The 22,645-nt window shown below is 40.3% G+C and overlaps 2 protein-coding genes across 2 annotated transcripts in view; both read right to left on the reverse strand.

Moving 5' to 3' along the window:
• Window positions 1-864: 864 nt before the first annotated feature.
• k0226 (K0226 protein) lies at window positions 865-9,020 on the reverse strand. The gene is given in 4 exon segments (NM_001141377.1): window positions 865-1,504; window positions 2,917-3,092; window positions 4,966-5,119; window positions 8,816-9,020. Coding segments are annotated over 4 exon segments (426 nt in total). The 5' UTR covers window positions 8,854-9,020; the 3' UTR covers window positions 865-1,446.
• A 4,021-nt stretch (window positions 9,021-13,041) lies between these two features.
• LOC106613485 (TSC22 domain family protein 2) overlaps window positions 13,042-22,645 on the reverse strand; it is a 69,153-nt gene continuing 59,549 nt past the window's right edge. The window contains exons 2-3 of the mRNA XM_014215765.2: window positions 17,436-17,487; window positions 13,042-15,747 (exon numbers count right to left, since the gene is read on the reverse strand). Coding sequence (XP_014071240.1) covers window positions 15,460-15,747; window positions 17,436-17,487 — 340 coding nt within the window. The 3' untranslated portion in view covers window positions 13,042-15,459. The remainder of the gene's footprint in view (window positions 15,748-17,435; window positions 17,488-22,645) is intronic.

The raw sequence follows: 22,645 nt of genomic DNA on the forward strand, positions 1-22,645 counted from the left end.
GTGTTTGAGCAGGGGTCTGAGCTGGGCGGAGAGCAGGTGGACCTGAAGGCTGTGCAATAACCAGCGCTCGGCCTTGTAGGCTTCCCCAACACTCTGTATACCCCTGTTTAGCACGGGCTCCAGCGTACTGAACTACAGGGCCCAGAAAGGGGAGGGAGAGAAGTGAGGGTAGAAGGAGAGAAAGAGAGAGTGGAGGGGGGGGGAGATTGAAATAGGAGTGTATGGGTGAGAGAGTGAGGGGGAGAGGGCAAGGGTGAGGAAAAATACAGAAAGAGAAAAGAGATGGTGAGAGAGATGACTACTATATAACTGGTGAACCTGTGGCTGACTAGCTGGCTGGCTGGCTGGACCCACCCAGATCTGTTTGTACCTTCTGTGATAATGTAACAGGGGGTAGCTGAGATCATCAAGAGTTTTCTGAAGATACAGCAGATTGCACAAAAAACATTAGCACATCAACAAGACGGGAAAGAGGTCAGGGGCTAAAAGTTTAAAGGGCATTTGGGTTTCACAACAGAGGCATGTGAGAAGGGTGTTGAAGCATTACCCTGGTAAGAGTGCAAAAGTTGTATTTATTCATTCACTAAAGCTTATCCTTGCCTCTTTTCAACTCATTGTCAACTGTGGGCCAGCCTAGCATTAAGATCAGGTTTCGCATCAACTTTGAACCACTCATTAGGTTACACAATGGCTAATCACTGTATTGTTGTCACAACTACATAGATACAACAATGTCTGTGTCCCAAATGGCACCCTATTCCCTATATAGTAAGGGGTCGCGTTAGTGTTCATAAATCTGCATTTTCATAACACAGACCTCACCTACGTTTTATACTGAAAGTCAATCTTTTTTTTTTTTTTCTTCTCAATAGTGATCAGGGGTGTACAACTATCGTTTTCTTTCACAGAAAATACATTAGGCACAAATACACATTGGGCAGAAAATAGCTTCATTTTCAACACTATTTGGCTAGCAGCCAAATGAGCTTACAATGAAAAGACGAGGTATTTTTTACTAAATGATGCATGGCCATCATATTTTCTAATGTTTATCATAGAAAGAATGTAGCCAGCTACATTTCCTAATGTTTTGCTTCAAGTTAATCTTGCATTATACCAGAGAAAAGCTAGCTGGCTACACTGAGAAAAGTACCGGAGAAAAATAGCTACACATCAGTCCGAGTGCTGTTTGCTGATAGAATGCTGTTTCTCTCATCTGAGTGGAGAAGGGCAACTGAAGCACAAAAATTTGACTGATGAAAAGCAGAAATTACAATAACATTTTAGATCTGCATTTACAAAACGCAGCAAGATATTTTTAATGCATTTATTTAAAAGAAATCTGTGTGAAAAAATGCAGAATTCTGCGTTAACGCAACCCCTCAGTGTCCTACTTTTGACTAGAGCTCAGAGAGCAATAGTCTATGTGCCGGGGGGCTAGATTTGTTATAGCTGGTGTAATTCTCCTGTCTTTTCTGGTGTCCTGTGTAAATGTAAGTATGCACCCATCCGGAGGACCGGAGCCCTAGGACCATGCCTCAGGACTACCTGGCATGATGACTCCTGGCTGTTCCCAGTCCACCTGGTCGTGCTGCTGCTCCGCACCTGCTGTCTCGACCTCTGAATGCTTGGCTATGAAAAGCCAACTAAAATGTACTCCTGAGGTGCTGACCTGATTATTATTTGACCCTGCTGGTCATCTATGAATTTTTGAACATCTTGAAGAACAATCTAGCCATGTACTCTTAAAATCTCTACCCAGCACAGCCAGAAGAGGACTGGCCACCCCTCAGAGCCTGGTTCCTCTTTAGGTTTCTTCCTAGTTTCCTGCCTTTCTAGGGAGTTTTTCCTAGCCACCGTGCTTCTACATTTGCATTGCTTGCTGTTTGGGGTTTTAGGATGGGTTTCTGTATAAGCACTTTGTGATAACTGTAGACGTAAAAGGGGCTTTATAAAATATAAAAAACATCAGTTCAATTGCTTTAATTCCATTAGTTCATTTTTTTGTGAGCTCAATGCGCTGTTTCTCTAGAAAGAAATTAAAGAGAGAAATTAAATCAAGAACTTTCTTTGTGGGATGCTGGGCTGAAGGGAGTTGTAGTTTTCATTAGGCAAATATTCCCCCTAGTTCAGCAAAGAAATGTGGTAATCAACTACAATGACCATAATTCATTGCGCCTGTTCTTCCCGGCTCGACACAGACCGCATGAGAGAGGAATGTAAACACAAAGATGAGGGATAGAGACAGTTCATGAGGTAGCTCTGATTGATAGTTGTAGTTGGTAATAAGCAGTCTTGAAAGTATGCCTTATGTACTTTGAAGAACTAGTCAAATGATTTCGTATGACAGCTCTGCAGAATACTTAGGCAGCTACTATGTGCCTTTTACTTTCGGTTTTGTACACCAGCTTCAAACAGCTGAAAATACAATATCTTTGGTTATGGAAAACATATTTCAATGATTCTCTATACTTGCTATTTTGTCACAAAGAAATTAGGGGAACTATTAGAATTTTAGCAACCAGGAAATGGCAGAGCAATTTCAGCATAGTGCACCTTCAAGGAATTAAAAATAATAAAGTAATGAAATAAAAACTATGTAAATATTTTATTTCATAGTAATTTCCTAATGAGGTCTAGCCAATGTGGACCTGATGGAGAGAATAGGATATTTTCAATGTTTCAGCAATTGAATGTTCACTATTTTGGGCTTTGGGATTTCCATGAAAAAGCTCCAAAAGAATTTGTCATTATTTTATAATGCATTTGATGTTTACATTTTTTTGCGAATACGATACCCACAATTATTTTTTAATAACCGAGACAAACCGACTTTAAAAAGCACTAATTGCTCAGCACTAGGTTCTGGTCAAAAGTAGTCCACTATGTAGGGAATAGGGTGCCATTTGGGATGCAACAATGTCTGTGGTCACAACAAACTGTACTAGCTCCACCAGCATATACATGGGATGATTAATCACTGTAAAGAGATTGCTAGAGTACAATACCTGTTCTACATGTGAGGCCAGGTGAGGGCTGATGTAGCGGACACAACACACAAAGGGCCAGTAGTCTTTCTGCTTGTAGTACACCTGCAACACAAAACCGGCATTAACTACAGTACAATGGCATTGTCCTACTTATGGCCGATGAAAGGCCACAATGTGCTGTTATGACCACGTTTCCACCAGTTCTTCCCTATCCATCATACATTTGGGTTACCAGGACAGGATAAAAACAGAACATCAGAAAACAGATTCAGAGAAAAAGCAGTAGAATTATGAAATGTTAATTCTCAGCAGCTCTTTTGCACCCTGCCTCAAAGAAAATGCAGGGAACAAACGCTGAACACCCACTTAGCAGAGGCTCTTACCCAGGACAATAATATAAGTGCATTTAAATAAAGAGGCTGAAAAACAGCCAAATAATAAGGTCTTATTATTACCTTTTTCAAAAGTACAAATGATAGTGTAAAAGAGTTAACCTGTTATGGATAGGGGGCAGTATTTTCACGGCCGGATAAAAAAACGTACCCGATTTTATCTGATTATTACTCCTGCCCAGAAACTAGAATATGCATATAATTATTAGCTTTGGATAGAAAACACTCCAAAGTTTCTAAAACTGTGAATGGTGTCTGTGAGTATAACAGAACTCATTTGGCAGGCCAAAACCTGAGAAGATTCCTTACAGGAAGTGCCCTCTGACCATTTCTTGGCTTTCTATACTCTCTTTATTGAAAACTGAGGATCTCTGCCGTAACGTGACACTTCCTACGGCTCCCATAGGCTCTCAGAAGGCAGCAAAACGCTGAATGATGTCTTTGCAGGCCCTGGCTGAAAAACAGTAGCGCATTTGGATAGTGGTCGATCAGAGAACAGAGACTGGAGGCGCATGCACGAGGGGACACCATGTTTTTATTCTTTCGTCTTTGAACGAAAACAACGACTCCCGGTCGGAATATCGCTTTTTTACGAGAAAAATTGCATAAAAATTGATTTTAAACAGCGGTTGACATGCTTCGAAGTACGGTAATGGAATATTTAGAATTTTTTTGTCACGAAACGCGTCGGGCGCGTAACCCTTCGTCACCCTTCGGATAGTGTCTTGAACGCACGAACAAAACGCCGCTATTTGGATATAAGTATGGATTATTTGGAACCAAACCAACATTTGTTATTGAAGTAGAAGTCCCGGGAGTACATTCTGACGAAGAACAGCAAAGGTAATCCAATTTTTCTTATAGTAAATCTGAGTTTGGTGAGTACCAAACTTGGTGGGTGTCAAAATAGCTAGCCTGTGATGGCGAGCTATCTACTCAGAATATTGCAAAATGTGCTTTCACCGAAAAGCTATTTTAAAATCACACCTCGATTGCATAAAGGAGTTCTGTATCTATAATTCTTAAAATAATTGTTATGTATTTTGTGAACGTTTATCGTGAGTAATTTAGTAAATTCACCGGAAGTGTTCGGTGGGAATGCTAGTTCTGAACGTCACATGCTAATGTAAAAAGCTGGTTTTTGATATAAATATGAACTTGATTGAACAAAACATGCATGTATTGTATAACATAATGTCCTAGGCGTGTCATCTGATGAAGATCATCAAAGGTTAGTGCTGCATTTAGCTGTGGTTTTGTTTTTTGTGACATTATATGCTAGCTTGAAAAATGGGTGTCTGATTATTTCTGGCTGGGTACTCTGCTGACATAATCTAATGTTTTGCTTTCGCTGTAAAGCCTTTTTGAAATCGGACAGTGTGGTTAGATAAAGGAGAGTCTTGTCTTTAAAATGGTGTAAAATAGTCATATGTTTGAAAAATTGAAGTTTTGGGATTTTTGAGGAATTTGTAATTCGCGCCACGCCTATCATTGGATATTGGAGTAGGTGTTCCGCTAGCGGAAGGTCTAGATGTAAGAGGTTTTAAGAGTAAGTAAAGGAGTAGTTGTTCATGAGGCCTAACCTGCTCATGCTTGAGGCCATGGCTGAGGATGTGGTTCATGTCCTTGTGCAGCCGCTGCAGACCCCCATAGCGAGACCACACATTAGGGTTGTTGGTGGACACCAGGCCCTCCACCGTGGTCTTCAGACTGGAGAGCAGCTTCCAGTGTTCCCTCCTGGAAAGAGGGAGGAGGTGAGGAAGAGAACGGAGGAAGAGAGTGGTATAGGCTTGACTGAACTTGAGCCTCACCCAAACATTCTAGAGTAGACAGCTGAGCAGAAAAAGTAAAACCAACATTGACTGACTGAGAAGAAATCACACAGTAAGAATCTGCCATAACAAACAAACAAACAAACTACTGTGCAATGACCCCGAATGAACCATTGTGACTAAAAACTACTGGCTGTGCACTGCATATACAGCGCCCAATGAAATGCACTGTACTAGGCTAAGTAGATATAGGCTAAGTATCCTAAAGTATACTGAGACCATAGACATATACTGAGACCATAGACATATACTGAGACCATAGACATATACTGAGACCATAGACATATACTGAGACCATAGACATATACTGAGACCATAGACATACAGCCTTATCCCAAAATGGATTAAATATATTTTCAGAAATCTACACACAATATCCCATAATGACAAAGAGAAAACAGGTTTTTAGAAATGTTAACACATTTATTAAAAACAACAAAACATAAATACCTTATTTAGATAAGTATTCAGACCCTTCGCTATGAGACTAGGAACTGAGCTCAGGTGCATCCTGTTTCCATTGATCCTCCTTGAGATGTTTCTACAACTTGATTGGAGTCCACCTGTGGTAAATTCAATTGATTGGACGTGATTTGGAAAGGGACACACCTGTCTATATAAGGTCCCACAGTCGATAGTGCATGTCAGAGCAAAAACCAAGCCATGAGGTCGAAGGAATTGTCCGTAGAGCTCTGAGACACGATTGTGTCCAGGCACAGATCGGGGGAAGGGTACCAAAATATTTCTGAAGAATTGAAGGTCCCCAAGAACACAGTGGCCTCAATCATTCTTAAATGGAAGAAGTTTGGAACCACCAAGACTCTTCCTAGAGCTGGCCGCCCAGCCAAACTGAGCAATCGGGGTAGAAGGGTCTTGGTCAGAGAGGTGACTAAAAACCTGATGGTCACTGACAGAGCTCTGTAGTTCCTCTGTGGAGATGGTTGTCCTTCTGGAAGGTTCTCCCATCTCTGCAGCACTCCACCAATCAGGCCTTTGTGGTAGAGTGGCCAGACCGAAGCCACTCCTCAGTAAAAGGCACATGACAGGCCACTTGGAGTTTGCCAAAAGGCACCTAAAGAGTCTCACACCATGAGAAACAAGATTCTCTGACCTAATGAAACCAAGATTTAACTCTTTGGCCTGAATGCCAAGCGTCACATCTGGAGGAAACCTGGCACCATCCCTACAGTGAAGCACGGTGGTGGCAGCATCATGCTGTGGGGATGTTTTCCTGTGGCAGGGACTGGGAAACTAGTTATGATCGAGGCAAAGATGAACGGAGAAAAGTACAGCGTTCCTTGATGATAACCTGCTCAGGACCTCAGATCGAGGCGAAAGTTCACCTTCCAACAGGAGAACGCAGGGGTGTCTCGGAATGGCCGCGAGTGGCCCAGCCAGAGCCCGATCGAACATCTCTGGAGAGACCTGAAAATAGCTGTGCAGTGATGCTCCCCATCCAACCTGACAGAGCTTGAGAGGATCTGCAGAGAATGGGAGAAACTCCCCAAATACAGGTGTGCCAAGCTTGTAGCGTCATACCCAAGAAGACTCGAGGCTGTAATCGCTGTCAAAGGTGCTTCAACAAAGTACTGAGTAAAGGGTCTGAATACTTATTTCAGGAAAACCTGCTTTTGCTTTGTCATTATGGGGTATAGTGTGTAGATTGTTTTTGTTCATCAATGTAATACATTTTAGAAATAGGCTGTAACGAAAATAAAATGTAATAAGTCAAGGGGTCTGAATACTTCCCGAATGCACTGTAGGTAAGACACTAGGCCTAGCCTATATAGCCTAGGCAAAGGTGATGTGGGCTACAACCTCCAATGGACATAGGTTAATGGAAAACTCCTTAAAACAACAGTATTGAGTACAAAGAGTTAACATATTGTTGTTCTGGGTGAGTGAATAGAAGTGTGTTTCACTTTCCGCTTGCATTGAGAGAGCAGCAAAATCAAAAGTGAATCTATGCCTTAAAGTAGCCTACTTGATGTTGAGGGGGGAAAAAAAAACACAAAAAAACAGGCTGAGCACAAAATCCCTTTGACCAACAGGCAAAGCGCAAGCTCATACCCAGGACTTACTCATTTTTCCTTAAGTCAGCAGCTAGCTGGAACTCACTGCTGACACAAAAACTGACACTCTCCCACACACACTTGGGAGGATAGTCTTGAGTAATGAGGAACAATGAAGAACAATACCAGAAGGGAGATTTTTGGAAGATCTGGTTTTCTAGTAAAAAGTATCTCATTAAAAACTTCACATTACTCATTTGCAGCAAAGTATGACAGAAATTAGGCTTAAAATATCCAGGGCTCATTCATGTAACAGAGTTGGAGGAGAAGGGGTTATGGATGAACCTACTGAAGTGTGTGCCACTGTTTCATGACTACTGAAGGAGTCTGTCAGTGATTATAGAGTGATCCTAGCCACAGATTGTTTTACCAGATAATGTGATTTAGCCACAGATTGTTATACCAGATAATGTGATTTATCCAATGTTTTTTGGTATGCATTAATGAGAGTTACAGGTTAGGTACTGTTTGGTGTAGCACAGATTGAGATCCTGTTCTACCAACCTTAAACTTGCCCATAATATATTAGTTCTTGATTCGGCCAATCTTCTTCTAAAATGTCTGTGTCCAGTTGCAGGTGGTACGTTTGAATTTAGAAGATGCTCCGTTATTAAAATTAATCAATTTTTACTCTATGAAGTAATCCAACAATGTGTACATCGCCAATGTATCTATTTGAAATATTCTCTCATTGATTGAAACCGGTGGGTCCACCCCAAAGTGCCCATCATCCAGGTCATGTTGACACACCTACAGTACTGTAACACTGAGGGGGTTAGATTAATATGGCCCGGGGTACACCGTGCTATGGCCCGTCACATCATCAGGCCTAAACTGGAGAGGAGTGCCCTCCTTATATCAAACAGTAATCTGCACCTCTCGGTCATGTTGTCAACAAGACAGCATAGTGCATCCTCCAGAAACACACTAGAGATTCTATAAATGTTTGCATTTTCAAACTAGTTCTCAATGGGAAGGAGAGTTTTTTTTATCAAAAGAAATCGCTTTTGTATGGGAAAACGCAGAATCCTACTGATTAGCGTAATTGTTTAATTACACCACTTTTGTTTTGAGCCAATTTCACGCCGGACAGAGCGGGGCACCTGGCTCACTCCCGGCGAATTCGATAAATACCCCTCTTGTACAGCACCTGTAATGGAGAATTTGCACTTTCTTCCAGTTTGCAAGATAACTACATATAAAGTTAAGTTAGTTTAGCGACATCTAGCTAATAATGCTAACTCAAGTTAGCTAGCGAACGTTAGCTAATTTAGTCAACACACTAGTTAACGTTAGCTACCTAGTTCACATTACTAGTTAGCAAATACATATTGTTATGGACAGTATTATATATGGCATGTAACTGAGGACAACATTTGAAGTTCATTGGCCAATTTCAGACTTGTTTTCATTCGTGAACAACCGTAATGTAGCTAGTTAGTTACCCAACGAGCTAGCCGGCTAAGCTAGCTAGTTAGCTAGCAAACAACAGCTAGCTTGGTTAGCCGATACCCCACCTAGTCCCTCACCTGCGTTCCTCGGCTTCAGCCTCCGCCGTAATCTCCATTTCCTCGAACCGGGGGAAACCGAATACGGTATCAGCTTCCCCCAAGTCCACTTCCAGTACGCACAAGTCACCGGCCGCTTACAGTCAGTGGCTCAACATTATCTCGTCGCATTCACTTTGGCTAGTAGGAGTGGTGACTGGTGTGGTCCAATACGAGCGCTGTCAGTGTCAAACCGAGGCCTAAACAGAAACACAAAACCGCATGACCTGGCTATCATCAGTAGTGGGCGGGGTTGATGTTTCAAAGACTCCTACTCCTTGACACAGGTTGTTTTTGAAGTGATAGATTGAGATTTATTTGATTGAGATGTATTTTATTTTCTATTTATTGCAAAATACCCTTATGCTGAATTTATAACTGTGAGTTATTCATATGAAGATGCCTGCACATTTGCTACCTTATTCAATTATCCTCCATTCTCTGTTAAATCAAGTCAGTGACATTCAATATAAAGTTTCACATTATTATTTGTAACTGGTGGGTAATGCATGAATTACTTTTCTAGAAAATTCCAGTACAGCCTAGAACCCCACTTTTTATGCAAAACCTGCTAATAGCTTGACAATGATGGCACCTGCTGGTGGTGAAGGGCTCTCTCTCTCTCTCTCTCTCTCTCTCTCTCTCTCTCTCTCTCACACACACACACACACACAATTCAGTCCCATTAAAAATCCTATTCTCCCTAACCCGTACTCTTACCCTAACATTAACCCAAAAACCTAACCTTAACCCTAAACCTAACCCTAGCTCCTAAACCTAAAACTAACCCTAGCTCCTAACCCTAACCCTTAACGTAATTCTAACACTAATTCTAACCTTAACCCTAAACCCCCTAGAAATAGAATTTGTCAGGACCCCAGTTGGTAACATTTTTGTTTGTTTACTATTCTTGTGGGTACTTCTGTTCCCTTACAAGAGTAGTTAAACACATCCACATCTTTATACCATGTGTGAATAGCAATTCCTAATCTATACGGGCCCCTGGCCTTGTGTGCCAATCACTTGTTGTATGCTCTGCTCAATAAGCTGTTCAAGCACACACACACACACACACACACACACACACACACACAAAACAAACCACACACACAAACAAACCACAGACAAAAGATTATGTCCAGGCACCACATGCATAAGGAGAGGATTTGACAGCCTTACCTACAGGGGACATGCATCTCTCATCGCTGGTCATGTTGGCAAACAGAAGACAGAGAGGAAAAAACAGTATGTAGTATTTTCAATTGCTGACATGTCCTACTTTGGTGAAAAGAAGAAGAAAGGGCTATTAGTCCAATGTACCATATTCCTCCAGGGCAATTCCTCCAAGTAAATCAAAGACATTTTTATTTGTCACATGCAATCGGTGTAGACTTAACCTTGAAATGCTTGTTTATGAGCCCTTCCCAACAATGCAGTTAAAAAATTATAATAAAAAGAAAAATAGTAATACAAGAGGAATAAAATACACAAGAATGGAGCTATATACAGGGAGTTCCAGTACCAGATCATCGTGCAGGGGTACGAGGTATTTGAGGTAGCTACAGTATGTACATGAAGGCAAGGACAAAGTGACTAAGCATCAGGATAGATAATAATACGAGTAAAATAAAGAACAGAGGTACAGCAGCAGCGTATGATGAGGGTAAAAGTGTGTTGTCGGTATGCGCGTGTGTGTATGTGAATCTGTGTAGTGTGTGTGTGTGATTGTGTATGCAGGGCCTTCAGAAAGTATTCAAATCCCTTGACTTTTTACAGATTTTGTTATGTTACAAAGTGGGATTAAAATTGATTTAATTGTCCTTTTTTTGCAAACGATCCACACACAATACTCTGTAATGTCAAAGTGGAAGAAAAATTCTACAATTAAAATGTTTTATGAAAAATAAAACACTAATATATCTTGATTAGATAAGTGTTCAACCCCCTGATTCAATACATGTTAGAATCACATTTGGCAATGATTACAGCTGTGAGTGTTTTGGGGTAAGTCTCTAAGAGCTTTGCATACCTGGGTTGTACAATATTTGCCCATTATTCTTTTTAAAATTCTTCAAGCTCTGTCAAGTTGGTTGTTGATTTTCAAGCCGATTTAAGGCAAAACTGTAACTTGGCCACTCAGGAACATTCAATGTTTTCTTGGTAATTAACTCCTTGTGTTTCAGGTTATTGTCCTGCTGAAAGGTGAAAGTGTCTGTTGGAAAGTAGACTGAACCAGTTTTTCCTCTAGAATTTTGCCTGTGCTTAACTGTATTATGTTTATTTTTATCCTAAAAAACTCCATAGACCTTGCCGATGACAAGCAAACCTATCATGATGCAGTCACCACCATGCTTGAAAATATGAAGAGTGGTACTCAATGTTATGTTGGATTTGTCCCAAACATAACGCTTTGTATTCAGTACAAAAAGTTCATTTCTTTGCAAAATATTTAGCAGTATGACTTTTGTGCCTTATTGGAAACAGGATGCATGTTTTGTAATATTTTTATTCTGTACAGGCTTCCTTCTTTTCACTCTGTTATTTAGGTTAATATTGTGGAGTAACTACAATGTTGTTGATCCATCCTCAGTTTTCTCCTATCACAGCCATTGAACTGTTTTAAAATCACCATTGGCCTCATGATGAAATCCATGAGTGGTGTCCTTCCTCTCCGACAGATGAATTAAGAAGGATGTTATTTATAACTGTTGCGTAGATTTCAGCCAAAATTTCTGTGTGCGCCATTTCTGAAAACGCCTGTGCACATGCACAAATATTGTTGGGCCATTTCCTGTATTCTTTAAATAACTGTGTGTAGGCTCCACTCATGCACATACCCGAGTAAGCTTCCTCAACCTCCCCAGTAACAAGTCTCTGCATAGACCAGTTTATTAAATTACTGTATAATAAAGCTATTCAGTCGAGGTAAATGGGAGCCGTGGCTGGTGACATCTCAGGCGACATTGACTGAGCAGAGTAGTGAGTGCTCATAATCTGTTTTCATACCAACATGCATTATATTGTACTTTTCACTAGGTTTCAAAGCACCTACATTGCGGAGAGGTAACTTGTGTTCAATCTAATTTATGTTTCTCTATCAGGATCCTGGTTCAGAATATTTATAGTGAGCGCCAAAACTATTGGGACAGTGACAATTTTTTTTGTATTGTTTTGGCTCTGTATTCCAGCACTTTGGATTTGAAATAATATAAGGACTATGAGGTTAAAGTTCAGACTGTCAGCTTTAATTTTAGGGTATTTTCATCCGTTGGGTGAACCGTTTAGAAATTACCACACTTTTTTTGTACATGATCCCCCCATTTTAGGGGACCAAAAGTATTGGGACAAATGAACTTATGTGCATTAAAGTAGTCAAAGGTTTAGTATTTGGTCCCATATTCCAAGCATGCAATGATTACATCAAGCTTGTGACTCTCCAAACTTGTTGGATGCATTTGTTGTTTGTTTTGGTTGTTTTATAGATTATTTTGTGCCGAACAGAAACTAATCGTAAATAATGTGTCATTTAGGAGTCACTTTTATTGTCAATAAGAATATGTTTCTAAACACTTCTACATTAAATGTGGATGCTACCATGATTACGGATAGTCCTGAATTAATTGTGAATAATGACGAGTGAGGAAGTTACAGATGCACCAATATCATACCCCCAAGACATGCTAACCTCTCACCATTACAATAACAGGGAAGGTTAGCATTTGTGGGGGTATGATATGTCTAGCTTTCTTACACATAAGTGAATTCCTCCCAATACCTTTGGTTCTCTAAAATGGACTATGTACAAAAAGTGCTGTAATTTCTAAACGGTTCACCCGATATGGATGAAATACCTTTCAATTAAAGCCTGAACCTCAGTCATTGTATCATTTCAAATCATAAGTGCTTGAGTACAGAGCCAAAACACAAAATATGTCACTTCCCCAATACGTTTGGAGCACAAAACCGTACCTATGAGTAAATAAAATAGCCTAGTGTACATCAATTCAGTTCTTGTTGATCCTAGAGCAAAGTACAGCAAGCAGAGATTGAGGTGAGAGATACATGTTTTGGCATCTCTATAACCTGGATACAGCATGTTTCATACTTGTACAACAACTAAGTCAGTCATCAGTAACCATAAGGTTGATTATTAGTCATTCATTGTAAGATGACACACAAACAAGACACAATTTGCACTGGGCAAGACATTGACATTCTTAATAAAACAGTAATTTATTTTTTTACACCATTTTTTTTGTTGCCACAACAGCACATTACAAGGGCATCATTAAGATATTTTCTCCAAGGCTCAGTGATCATCACGTTCATACAGTACACACCTGGCATGTACATGGCATCTCCTTCAAAAAAAGAAATAATAATACCCAGTTGCAAAGGTGAAATCTAAGTTCATCCTGCTAAAGATGATAATTTTGGTTTGGTTCTAAGCCACAAAGAATGGTACAGGAAGCACAAAAGACATGTAACGCAGACAGGACATACCATAATATGCTCATTCAATAGTTTACCAGATTCAAGCTGAAGTTGTGAAATGTGTACAATAGTTTCCATTAAGTTTGTAAGTTATTATAGTCTAGCAGTTTTTTTATTGAAGTATGTTTTGGTACACTACAATCAGAATCTAAATGTTTGCATTTCTTAAAGGTCCAATGCAGCCATTTGTTTTAAATCTCAAAATCAAATCCTTTCCTGGTAACAATTCAGTACCTTCCTGTGATTGTTTTCAATTAAAATGGTCAAAAAAATTAATAAAAAAAAAAAGAGCTACTTAAGCAAAGAGCAATTTCTCAAGCAAGAATTTTGCTAGGACTGTCTGGGAGTGGTTTGAGTGGGGAGGGGAAAACTGAAAATTAGCTGTTATTGGCAGAGAGGTTTGGAACTTTCTTATTGGTCTATTAACTAATTTACTGTGTGGTAATGTCACCATGGAAAACCAAAGCTCCCTCCCACCAAAACAGGCTGACATTTCAGGTGGTCTTTTCAAACAGCTCTTATACTAAAAGGGCATTACAATTTTCACAGTATTATTCCAACCTCATAGTGTGGAAATATAAAGTCACGTTTTTGACTGCACTGGGCCTTTAAATACAGTAACATTTGCAATTTAACAAAACTTTTTTGGTCTGCATATGAAATTCAAAACACTTTACATAAACAAAAAGATGGCTCAAACTTCATTTTCTGCTAGTGTGTGCTTCTGACTCTCCCTTTCTCTTAATCCCCTCATTCTCTCCCCCTCTCTTTCCATTCCGTTCTCCTTCCTCTCTCGTTCTAACTGGCAGCTCTTTGTAAACAATGGGTAAAGGACAGAGCAGACTAACTTTACGTTACAATAAGAGTGCTAAATAAAAAGATGAGGTAAGAAAGTGGTTTAATTATAGATCATGCAGAACATGCTAAACAGAAACAAAAAAACAAGGAAGTAAAAAAAAAAATCTAAAAGAAACGTGTGCATTAAAAATTAAATTATTACACAGCTTTGAGTCTTTGGTTACAACGTAGGTTGAACAATTTCACAGCTTTTTTTACCCCCAGCCCAGACAGTAAATATGTGCAATAGAATTTTTTAAATGTTGGGAAAGTATGGCAATTGTCTTCCAATTTTGGCGACAAAGAAACTACAGCAAATGTTTATCAAAATATAACTACCAACGATTCATATCTCAATAACTGGCATTCACCTGTACAATCCCTCTATGCTTTTAACACTTTACTCTTTACAAAATGTACATTCAACCTGTATTAATTTAATTAAGTTAACTGCCTTTTAGTGTTAGCGGTGCTATGCCGTGGGAATTGCCTTTTTAAAAGAACCTATTGCATTTACGGAACTACTTTTTGATTAGACTACCAATTGACTGCCTGACCGATAATCTAACATACTTTAACATGTACTTCCGTGACATTGTTCATTTACATTATGAAAATTGTATCCCTGAAATAAATAAATGCAAACATTAAAACTGAACTAATTAAGTTATTTTTTGATTTGTGTCAGTGTGGTGGCTCTGGGAAAACTAGTTTTGGTCTTCTCACGGCGTGAGACACATTCTTCCTATGGTGGGGGGAATCCTTTCCTCCACCTCAGTCTCTATTTGTCATTCTCATTCCCCCGTTCTTTTCCACTTGCTACCAACAACCCAGTGTGGAGTGGGGGATAGAACAGTCAAGGGCCTCCCAACACGTAGGACCCCCCCCACGTTTTTCGGCCTCTTGGACCACCTCCACTACCGCCACCATGCGCCGGATTGCCTCTTACCCCCCGTGGCCCTGCACCGCACTCCTCCCTTGGCCAGCTCCCCATAGACTTAACGCAGGACACCCGGCCAAAAGAATGCTATCACATGATGATGATTGTCTAATACTGGGAAGGCCAGACGACAGCAGCAGCACGCAAAATGAAGCATGGCTCTTCACACGAGTCGAAGACAAGGGTTGGCAAACAAAAGCTGATTTTGCTTGTTTTTTTTTGCTTCTAAAAAAACATCAAATGCAGTTCTGAGCTCTTTTTTTATGTTGCAAGGCAGCGGGAGAGGCAGGGGTTGGTTGTTTGTTGGGGTCTCCTCCTCCCGTATGTCAGGGAGGTGTATTACGGGGGCATGGGATCACACAGAGGTGACGTTGGGCTGCTGTGGCAGACTGAAAGCCTGGGTTTCACCCTCCAGGGGGGTGTTGGTATTGGTGGAGGGTAGCTGCTGAGACGGGGAGGTGCTGCCGGCAGGGCTGATTTGGGTGGACGACAGCTGGGTGAGCTGGTCCATATTGGCCAGGGACTTGAGCACGGCGTTCTCCTGCTCAAGCTGAGAGTTCCTCTCGCACAGTTCCTTGATCTGCTCCTTCAGCACCTCCACCTCCTCCCGCACTGCGTACATCAGGTGGCTCTTCACTAGATCCTGAGGAGAGAGAGGCCTGCCATTAGCACAACAATTTAGGACCATACAACAATGCACACACACTATAGAGATGAGAGGTTGTCAGATGGCTAGCAAGAGAGATATAATACCATGTCAAACATTACTCACAAGCTTTACCACTGACTTCAGGACAAATCATGTACTTTAACTTTTCAATATGTTAGTAGTGCCTAGATAACCTGTTATGGCTAGGGGGCAGTATTTTCACGGCTGGATAAAAAAACGTACCCGATTTAATCTGGTTACTACTCCTGCCCAGTAACTAGAATATGCATATAATTATTGGCTTTGGATAGAAAACACTCCAAAGTTTCTAAAACTGTTTGAATGGTGTCTGTGAGTATAACAGAACTCAAATGGCAGGTCAAAACCTGAGAGATTCCTTTACAGGAAGTGGCCTGTCTGACCATTTCTTGAACTTCTTTGCCATCTCTATCTTTTACAAAGGATCTCTGCTCTAACGTGACACTTCCTACGTCTTCCATGGGCGCTCAGAGCCCGGGAAAAACCTGAATGTCGTCATCCCAGCCCCAGGCTGAAACACATTATCGCCTTTCTCAAGTGGCCGATCAAGGGACTGTGGGCTTAGGCGCGTGCCCTGCCGCCCCCGTCTTTGTGATTTTTCCTCTGTTTGCCGAAAAGGAGATTCCCGGTCGGAATATTATCGCTTTTTTACGAGATAAATTGCATAAAAATTGATTTTAAACAGCGGTTGACATGCTTCGAAGTACGGTAATGGAATATTTAGAATTTTTTTGTCACAAATTGCGCCATGCGCGCGACCCTGATTTACCATTTCGGATAGTGTCTGGGACGCTTGAACAAAACGCCGCTATTCGGATATAACGATGGATTATTTTGGACCAAACCAACATTTGTTATTGAAGTAGCAGTCCTGGGAGTGCATTCTGACGAAGACAACAAAAGGTAATCAAACTTTTACAATAGTAAATCTGATTTTGGTGAAGGCTAAACTTGCCAGGTGTCTAAATAGCCCAGCCATCACTGGCTAGCTATGTACTTAGAATATTGCAAAATGTGCTTTCACCAAAAAGCTATTTTAAAATCGGACATATCGAGTGCATAGAGGAGTTCTGTATCTATAATTCTTAAAATAATTGTTATGCTTTTTGTGAATGTTTATCGTGAGTAATTTAGTAAATTGTTAGCAAATTCCCCGGAAGTTTGCGGGGGGTATGCTAGTTCTGAACGTCACATGCTAATGTAAAAAGCAGTTTTTTGATATAAATATGAACTTGATTGAACAAAACATGCATGTATTGTATAACATAATGTCCTAGGTGTGTCATCTGATGAAGATCATCAAAGGTTAGTGCTGCATTTAGCTGTCTTCTGGGTTTTTGTGACATTATATGCTAGCTTGAAAAATGGGTGTCTGATTATTTCTGGCTTGGTACTCTGCTGACATAATCTAATGTTTTGCTTTCGCTGTAAAGCCTTTTTGAAATCGGACAGTGTGGTTAGACAAAGGAGAGTCTTGTCTTTAAAATGCTGTGAAATAGTCATATGTTTGAAAAATTGAAGTTTTTGTATTTTTGAGGAATTTGTAATTCGCGCCACGCCTATCATTGGATATTGGAGCAGGTGTTCCGCTAGCGGAACGTCTAGCTGTAAGAGGTTAAAGGTAAAACGAGAGACGCACTCACCATTGCTTGCTCTATCTTGTTATCGATGGCAACAACACTGGCTCCGGAAGCACTGTGGAGATAAGAGAAAAATTATGTTAATACCGAAGGAATGAGGAAGAGAGGCCACCCTATTCCTTTGAAGAGAATCATCTATTACACATTCAAATGTATGTTTCTGTTTTCAATTATGTCGGTCACCAGTCAAGCCTACGCATGTCAAAAATGACATATGATTTCCCCTCTACTTTGGAGTAAAGCAGAACAACTGCCCTTCCAAGGTACACTACTTGACCAAAAACATGGACACCTGCTTGTTGAACATCTCATTCAAAAATCATGGGCATTAATATGGAATTGGTCCCCCCTTTGCTGCTATAATAGCCTCCACTCTTCTGGGAAGGCTTTCCACTATATGTTGTAACATTGCTGCGGGGACAGCGTACCTTCTTTTTTTTTAATCCATTGCAAATGAGAGGCTAATAGTTTCCCCTCGATAATCACCAAGTCTCAGTGTGAAAGAGCAAAATGTCATGCTCTGATGATCCCATATATCCAGTGGAAACGTCATAAAATGCCGAACACTTTTCCCTTGCCGGAATAGGCTAGTTGATATATTGTTGCAAGTTTGCTGGCAACAGACCTAGTTGATTGTATCAAATCAATGTTGCACTTCACTAGCTGAAGTCAAATATGGTACTTTCCAAATGTAGCATGTTTTTGGTCACAGGTTCAGGAATTGCTGAAGAAATGCAACTTTTACCTGGAGCTAACTCTGCAAATAGCACCGCTGGGTGATTTAAAAAGTCAGTCAATCAATCAATAATACTCTTAGCAAAAAGGCTTATCTTTAATTTACAATATGTAGAATCTGAGAATAGAAAGGTTCAGAAATGTTTTGAAAAATCACAGCACAGTTGGCAAATAGAAATCTAAACTAGAGGTCGACCGATTATGGTTTTGACGCCGATACCGATTTTGGCCCTCCGATTATTGGAGGACCAAAAACCCCAAAACCCAATTTGGTTTAAATAATGCAAAACAAAGTGTTGGAGAAGAAAGTAAAAGTGCAATATGTGCCATGTAAAAAAATCTAAGGTTTAAGTTCCTTGCTCAGAACATGGGAACATATGAAAGCTGGTGGTTCCTTTTAACATGAGTCTTCAATATTCCCAGGTAAGTTTTAGGTTGTAGTTATTATAGGAATTATAGGACTATTTCTCTCTATACGATTTGTATTTCATATACCTTTGACTATTGGATGTTCTTATAGGCACTTTAGTATTGCCAGTGTAACAGTATAGCTTCCGTCCCTCTCCTCGCTCCTACCTGGGCTTGAACCAGGAACACATCGACAACAGCCACCCTCGAAGCACCGTTACCCATGTAGAGGAAGGGAAACAACTACTCCAAGTCTCAGAGTGAGTGACGTTTGAAACGCTATTAGCGAGCACCCCGCTAACTAGCTAGCCATATCACATCGGTTACACCAGCCTAATCTTGGGAGTTGACAGGCTTGAAGGGGTGGGTATAATTTGTGGAACGTTCCAACAGGAATCTGTTCCAAAAAACGTCAAGTAAAAGGTTGCCAACCAACAACGCATACAAAGTAGCAACGCATACAAACCTAGCTAACTAGCTGCCGAATAGGCATCAACTCACCACGTAGCTTATTCTTAATGTTTGTATATAGGCAACCAGAGTGAGGACAGACATTTTTCGGAATAAACGTGATGAGTGAAAAACGCAATGAAATAGACCACTCACTACCCGGTATCTTATTCTGCCGCTATACAACTTTGTATGCGTTGTTTTTTGGCAACCTTGTTATTTACAAAGTTTTTGGAATAGATTCCTGTTGGAACGTTCCACAAATTATACCCACCCGGTTTGAAGTCATAAACAGCTTGAAACACAGCGAAGAGCTGCTGGCAAAACGCACGAAAGTGCTGTCTGAATGAATGCTTACGAGTTATGTTATGTCAATGTTATGTCATAATTACATAAAATTCGGACAAATTAGTTCGCAACAAGCCAGGCGGCCCAAACTGTTGCATATACCCTGACTCTGCGTGCAATGAACGCTAGAGATGTGACACAATTTCATGTTAGCAGGCAATATTAACTAAATATGCAGGTTTAAAAATATATACTTGTTTATTGATTTTTAAGAAAGGCATTGATGTTTATGGTTAGGTACACTGGTGCAACGACAGTGCTTTTTTCGCAAATGCGCTTGTTAAATCTTCACCCGTTTGGCGAAATAGGCTGTGATTCAATGATAAATTAACAGGCACCGCATCGATTACATGCAACGCAGGACACGTTAGATAAATTAGTAATATCATCAACCATGTGTAGTTAACTAGTGATTATGTTAAGATTGATAGTTTTTTATAAGATAAATTTAATGCTAGCTAGCAACTTACCTTGGCTTCTTGCTGCCCTCGCGTAACAGGTAGTCAGCCTGCCATGCAGGCTCCTCGTGCGTTGGATTGGATTAGTAACCGGAAGGTTGCAAAAACGAATCCCCCCCTGAACAAGGCAGTTAACCCCCGTTCCTAGGCAGTCATTTAAAATAAGAATGTGTTCTTAATCTGACTTGCCTAGTTAAATAAAGGTGTAAAAAATATAAAAAAAAGTCACTTTTTTTTTTTACATTAAAAAAAAAAAAATGTAAAAATTATAAAATCGGCAAAATCGGCGGCCAAAAATACCGATTACCGATTGTTATGAAAACTTGAAATCGGCCCCAATTAAATCGGCCATTCCGATTAATCGGTCGACCTCTAATCTAAACAGGATAGTGTTCAGAGATAGACAGGAGGGATTGAGTGGAGCTGAAGGATGGGATCAATTACATTGACGGAAGCCAAAAGCTGATCTACCCCCTACATTTTAATAAAAAATGTATTGTAAAAAATGTTCTCAAGACAGATAGAAAGGGACATACAGGTGGAATAGATTAATGCGATTTAAAGAAACAGAATTTTTATCACGATATTCTTACTGTTTTTATTTGTCAGCTGTGTATTTTTACTTAGTTGACAATGCTGAATTGGTTCTCTCAGTTCCATGTGCTCATTTCTTTAACCACCAATGGTTCACGGTGTCGGCCTATCAATGTGTCCACATGGCAGAAGCTGGTGCTCTCGCATTGGTTACATTTTTCCCTTTAGATTTTTATCATTTTAATTCAGATTTGCATAATTAACCACGTGAAAATGGTTTTGAGAAACAAAATAATTATTGAAATGAAACTGTTCCATGAAAATGTGAAGATCATAACTGTCATGCAGAAACTCACGCGCCGCCTACGTCAGCTATAGTCCTACCCAAGTTTATCAGGCATCGCGTTCTTGGAAAATGCAGTTCATATTTTCTTCTTTGCCATGATTAGCTCAGAAATTGACGAATAGGCCTACAAACTCAAAATCCCTAATTACCCTGACACTATAGCCCACTGAGTGAAACTCCCGGACAGCAGTTGTGAGTAGCCTAATTTCAATCCATAGGCTATTGTCCATTTTACTTTGACCTGTCCTGTTTTTAGGATATGGTATGTTTGTTAACATGTTACTTTATATTCATATCGAAGCAAACATTTTTTGATACGGCGCCATTTAGGCTATTTGATCGGAAGCACGCATGATGTAAAAAGTGTCCATGACATTCTGTAGGAGACAGAAAAGGCCACAGAGGCTATATACTCTCTACTGTATATGCTACATGATTTATGTTAGATGACTTTGACAGTGGTATGGCCAATATACATATTTTCCCTGCCTTTGGCAGTGGGCACTGCTTATAATGGGGCATCATCAGTGCTCACCTTAATAGCCCACCACTGGGTGAGACAAGTTTTCATTGTTTTGGGGCAGAATTATGTGAGGTGTTGTTGGTGATTCTTGGTCAGTTTAGCTCGGGAAATGCTGCCCTTGTCAATCTGCCGCGCCAGGCGGCCGCCTAATCCGCCGGCCGGCCGACCGACCACCTCATTGCGCGCTCCATTGTACTGGAAAGTCATCTTTCTTGATACTGTGCACTTTTAATAGGCACCATTGATGCGCTGATCAGCAGTGCTTTAATGGGAGGATGGGGGAGGATAAGCATGGGAGGATAAAGCATCCTCCCACCGTTTCAGGTAAAACAGCTAAGGGAGAAAATGTAACCACTCAACTTCATAGACCGCTATGGATGCAGGGACTCACTATCCATATCAAAATTATAGTTTTAACCATGTTTTGAGGCTATATGGTTTGTTTACATTTACTTTGTATACACACATTGGAGTGAAACAAGTATATAGTTTGGGTTCTGATGGGGTACGACAGTTGAACTAAGGTCATTAGGCATTTATAAATTATATTCTTCAAGAATCAATGAGTCCATGTCATGAATTCATAAGTCCAAAAATGGACAATGCAACTGCAGACTGCCCCTTCAGATGTACAATGCACCATACACCTCTACCGGGCACAGCGAGCCTCGTCGGCGCACCCTGTGCAAATACTCAAATATGATATCTAATACAATGCATATAAAACCCAAGGATTAGGGAATAAGCGAATTCCCATAAAATTGTTGTAGTGAAGAAAATAAACAATTTTGGTGGGCAACTGGTGGTCACTGCATTCTAGAGGCAGAACAATAACATGCCACGCAAAACAGAACGGACCATTGTTATTGGATGTGAAACGTATTATTTTCGCTTCTAATGCAAATCAAATCATACGTAAATGGACTAATCTCACAACCGTGCATCTCTTTTTGATGTAAAAGCACAAGGAGGCGTGAAGTGCTCTCAACCACCGTGTGCAGTGAAAACTGTTCGGGAATTTTATTTTTCAAACACCATCCTCTGAATAAATATTTCTCCTTTCAGATGTAATACAATATAAAACTATACTTTTTTTGTCATGTTTTATCTCGACAGGTTTGAGGATACTATTTGTTGCAATCTTTTGTTGTCTAATCGACAACACAGTCGAATACACCGCGTTTATTGTACCCTTTTTATGATGGTTCCCAATACCTCTCGTTTATCACTCCGTTAAACGCCGTATCCTTAAAGAAAATGCACAATACTCACATCGTTTAGGGCCCACCGTCTCGTTGACACATTAAATAAATCTCACATGTCGCTATTTAATCCTCAAAGGTTGTCGTTTTTGATACTTTACAAAGACCAATGCGCAGTCGCTTGCCTTTCCAGTACAACACCGCCCTGC

This window comes from Salmo salar, chromosome ssa10 (assembly GCF_905237065.1).
Source record: "Salmo salar chromosome ssa10, Ssal_v3.1, whole genome shotgun sequence".
NCBI lineage: Eukaryota > Metazoa > Chordata > Actinopteri > Salmoniformes > Salmonidae > Salmo > Salmo salar.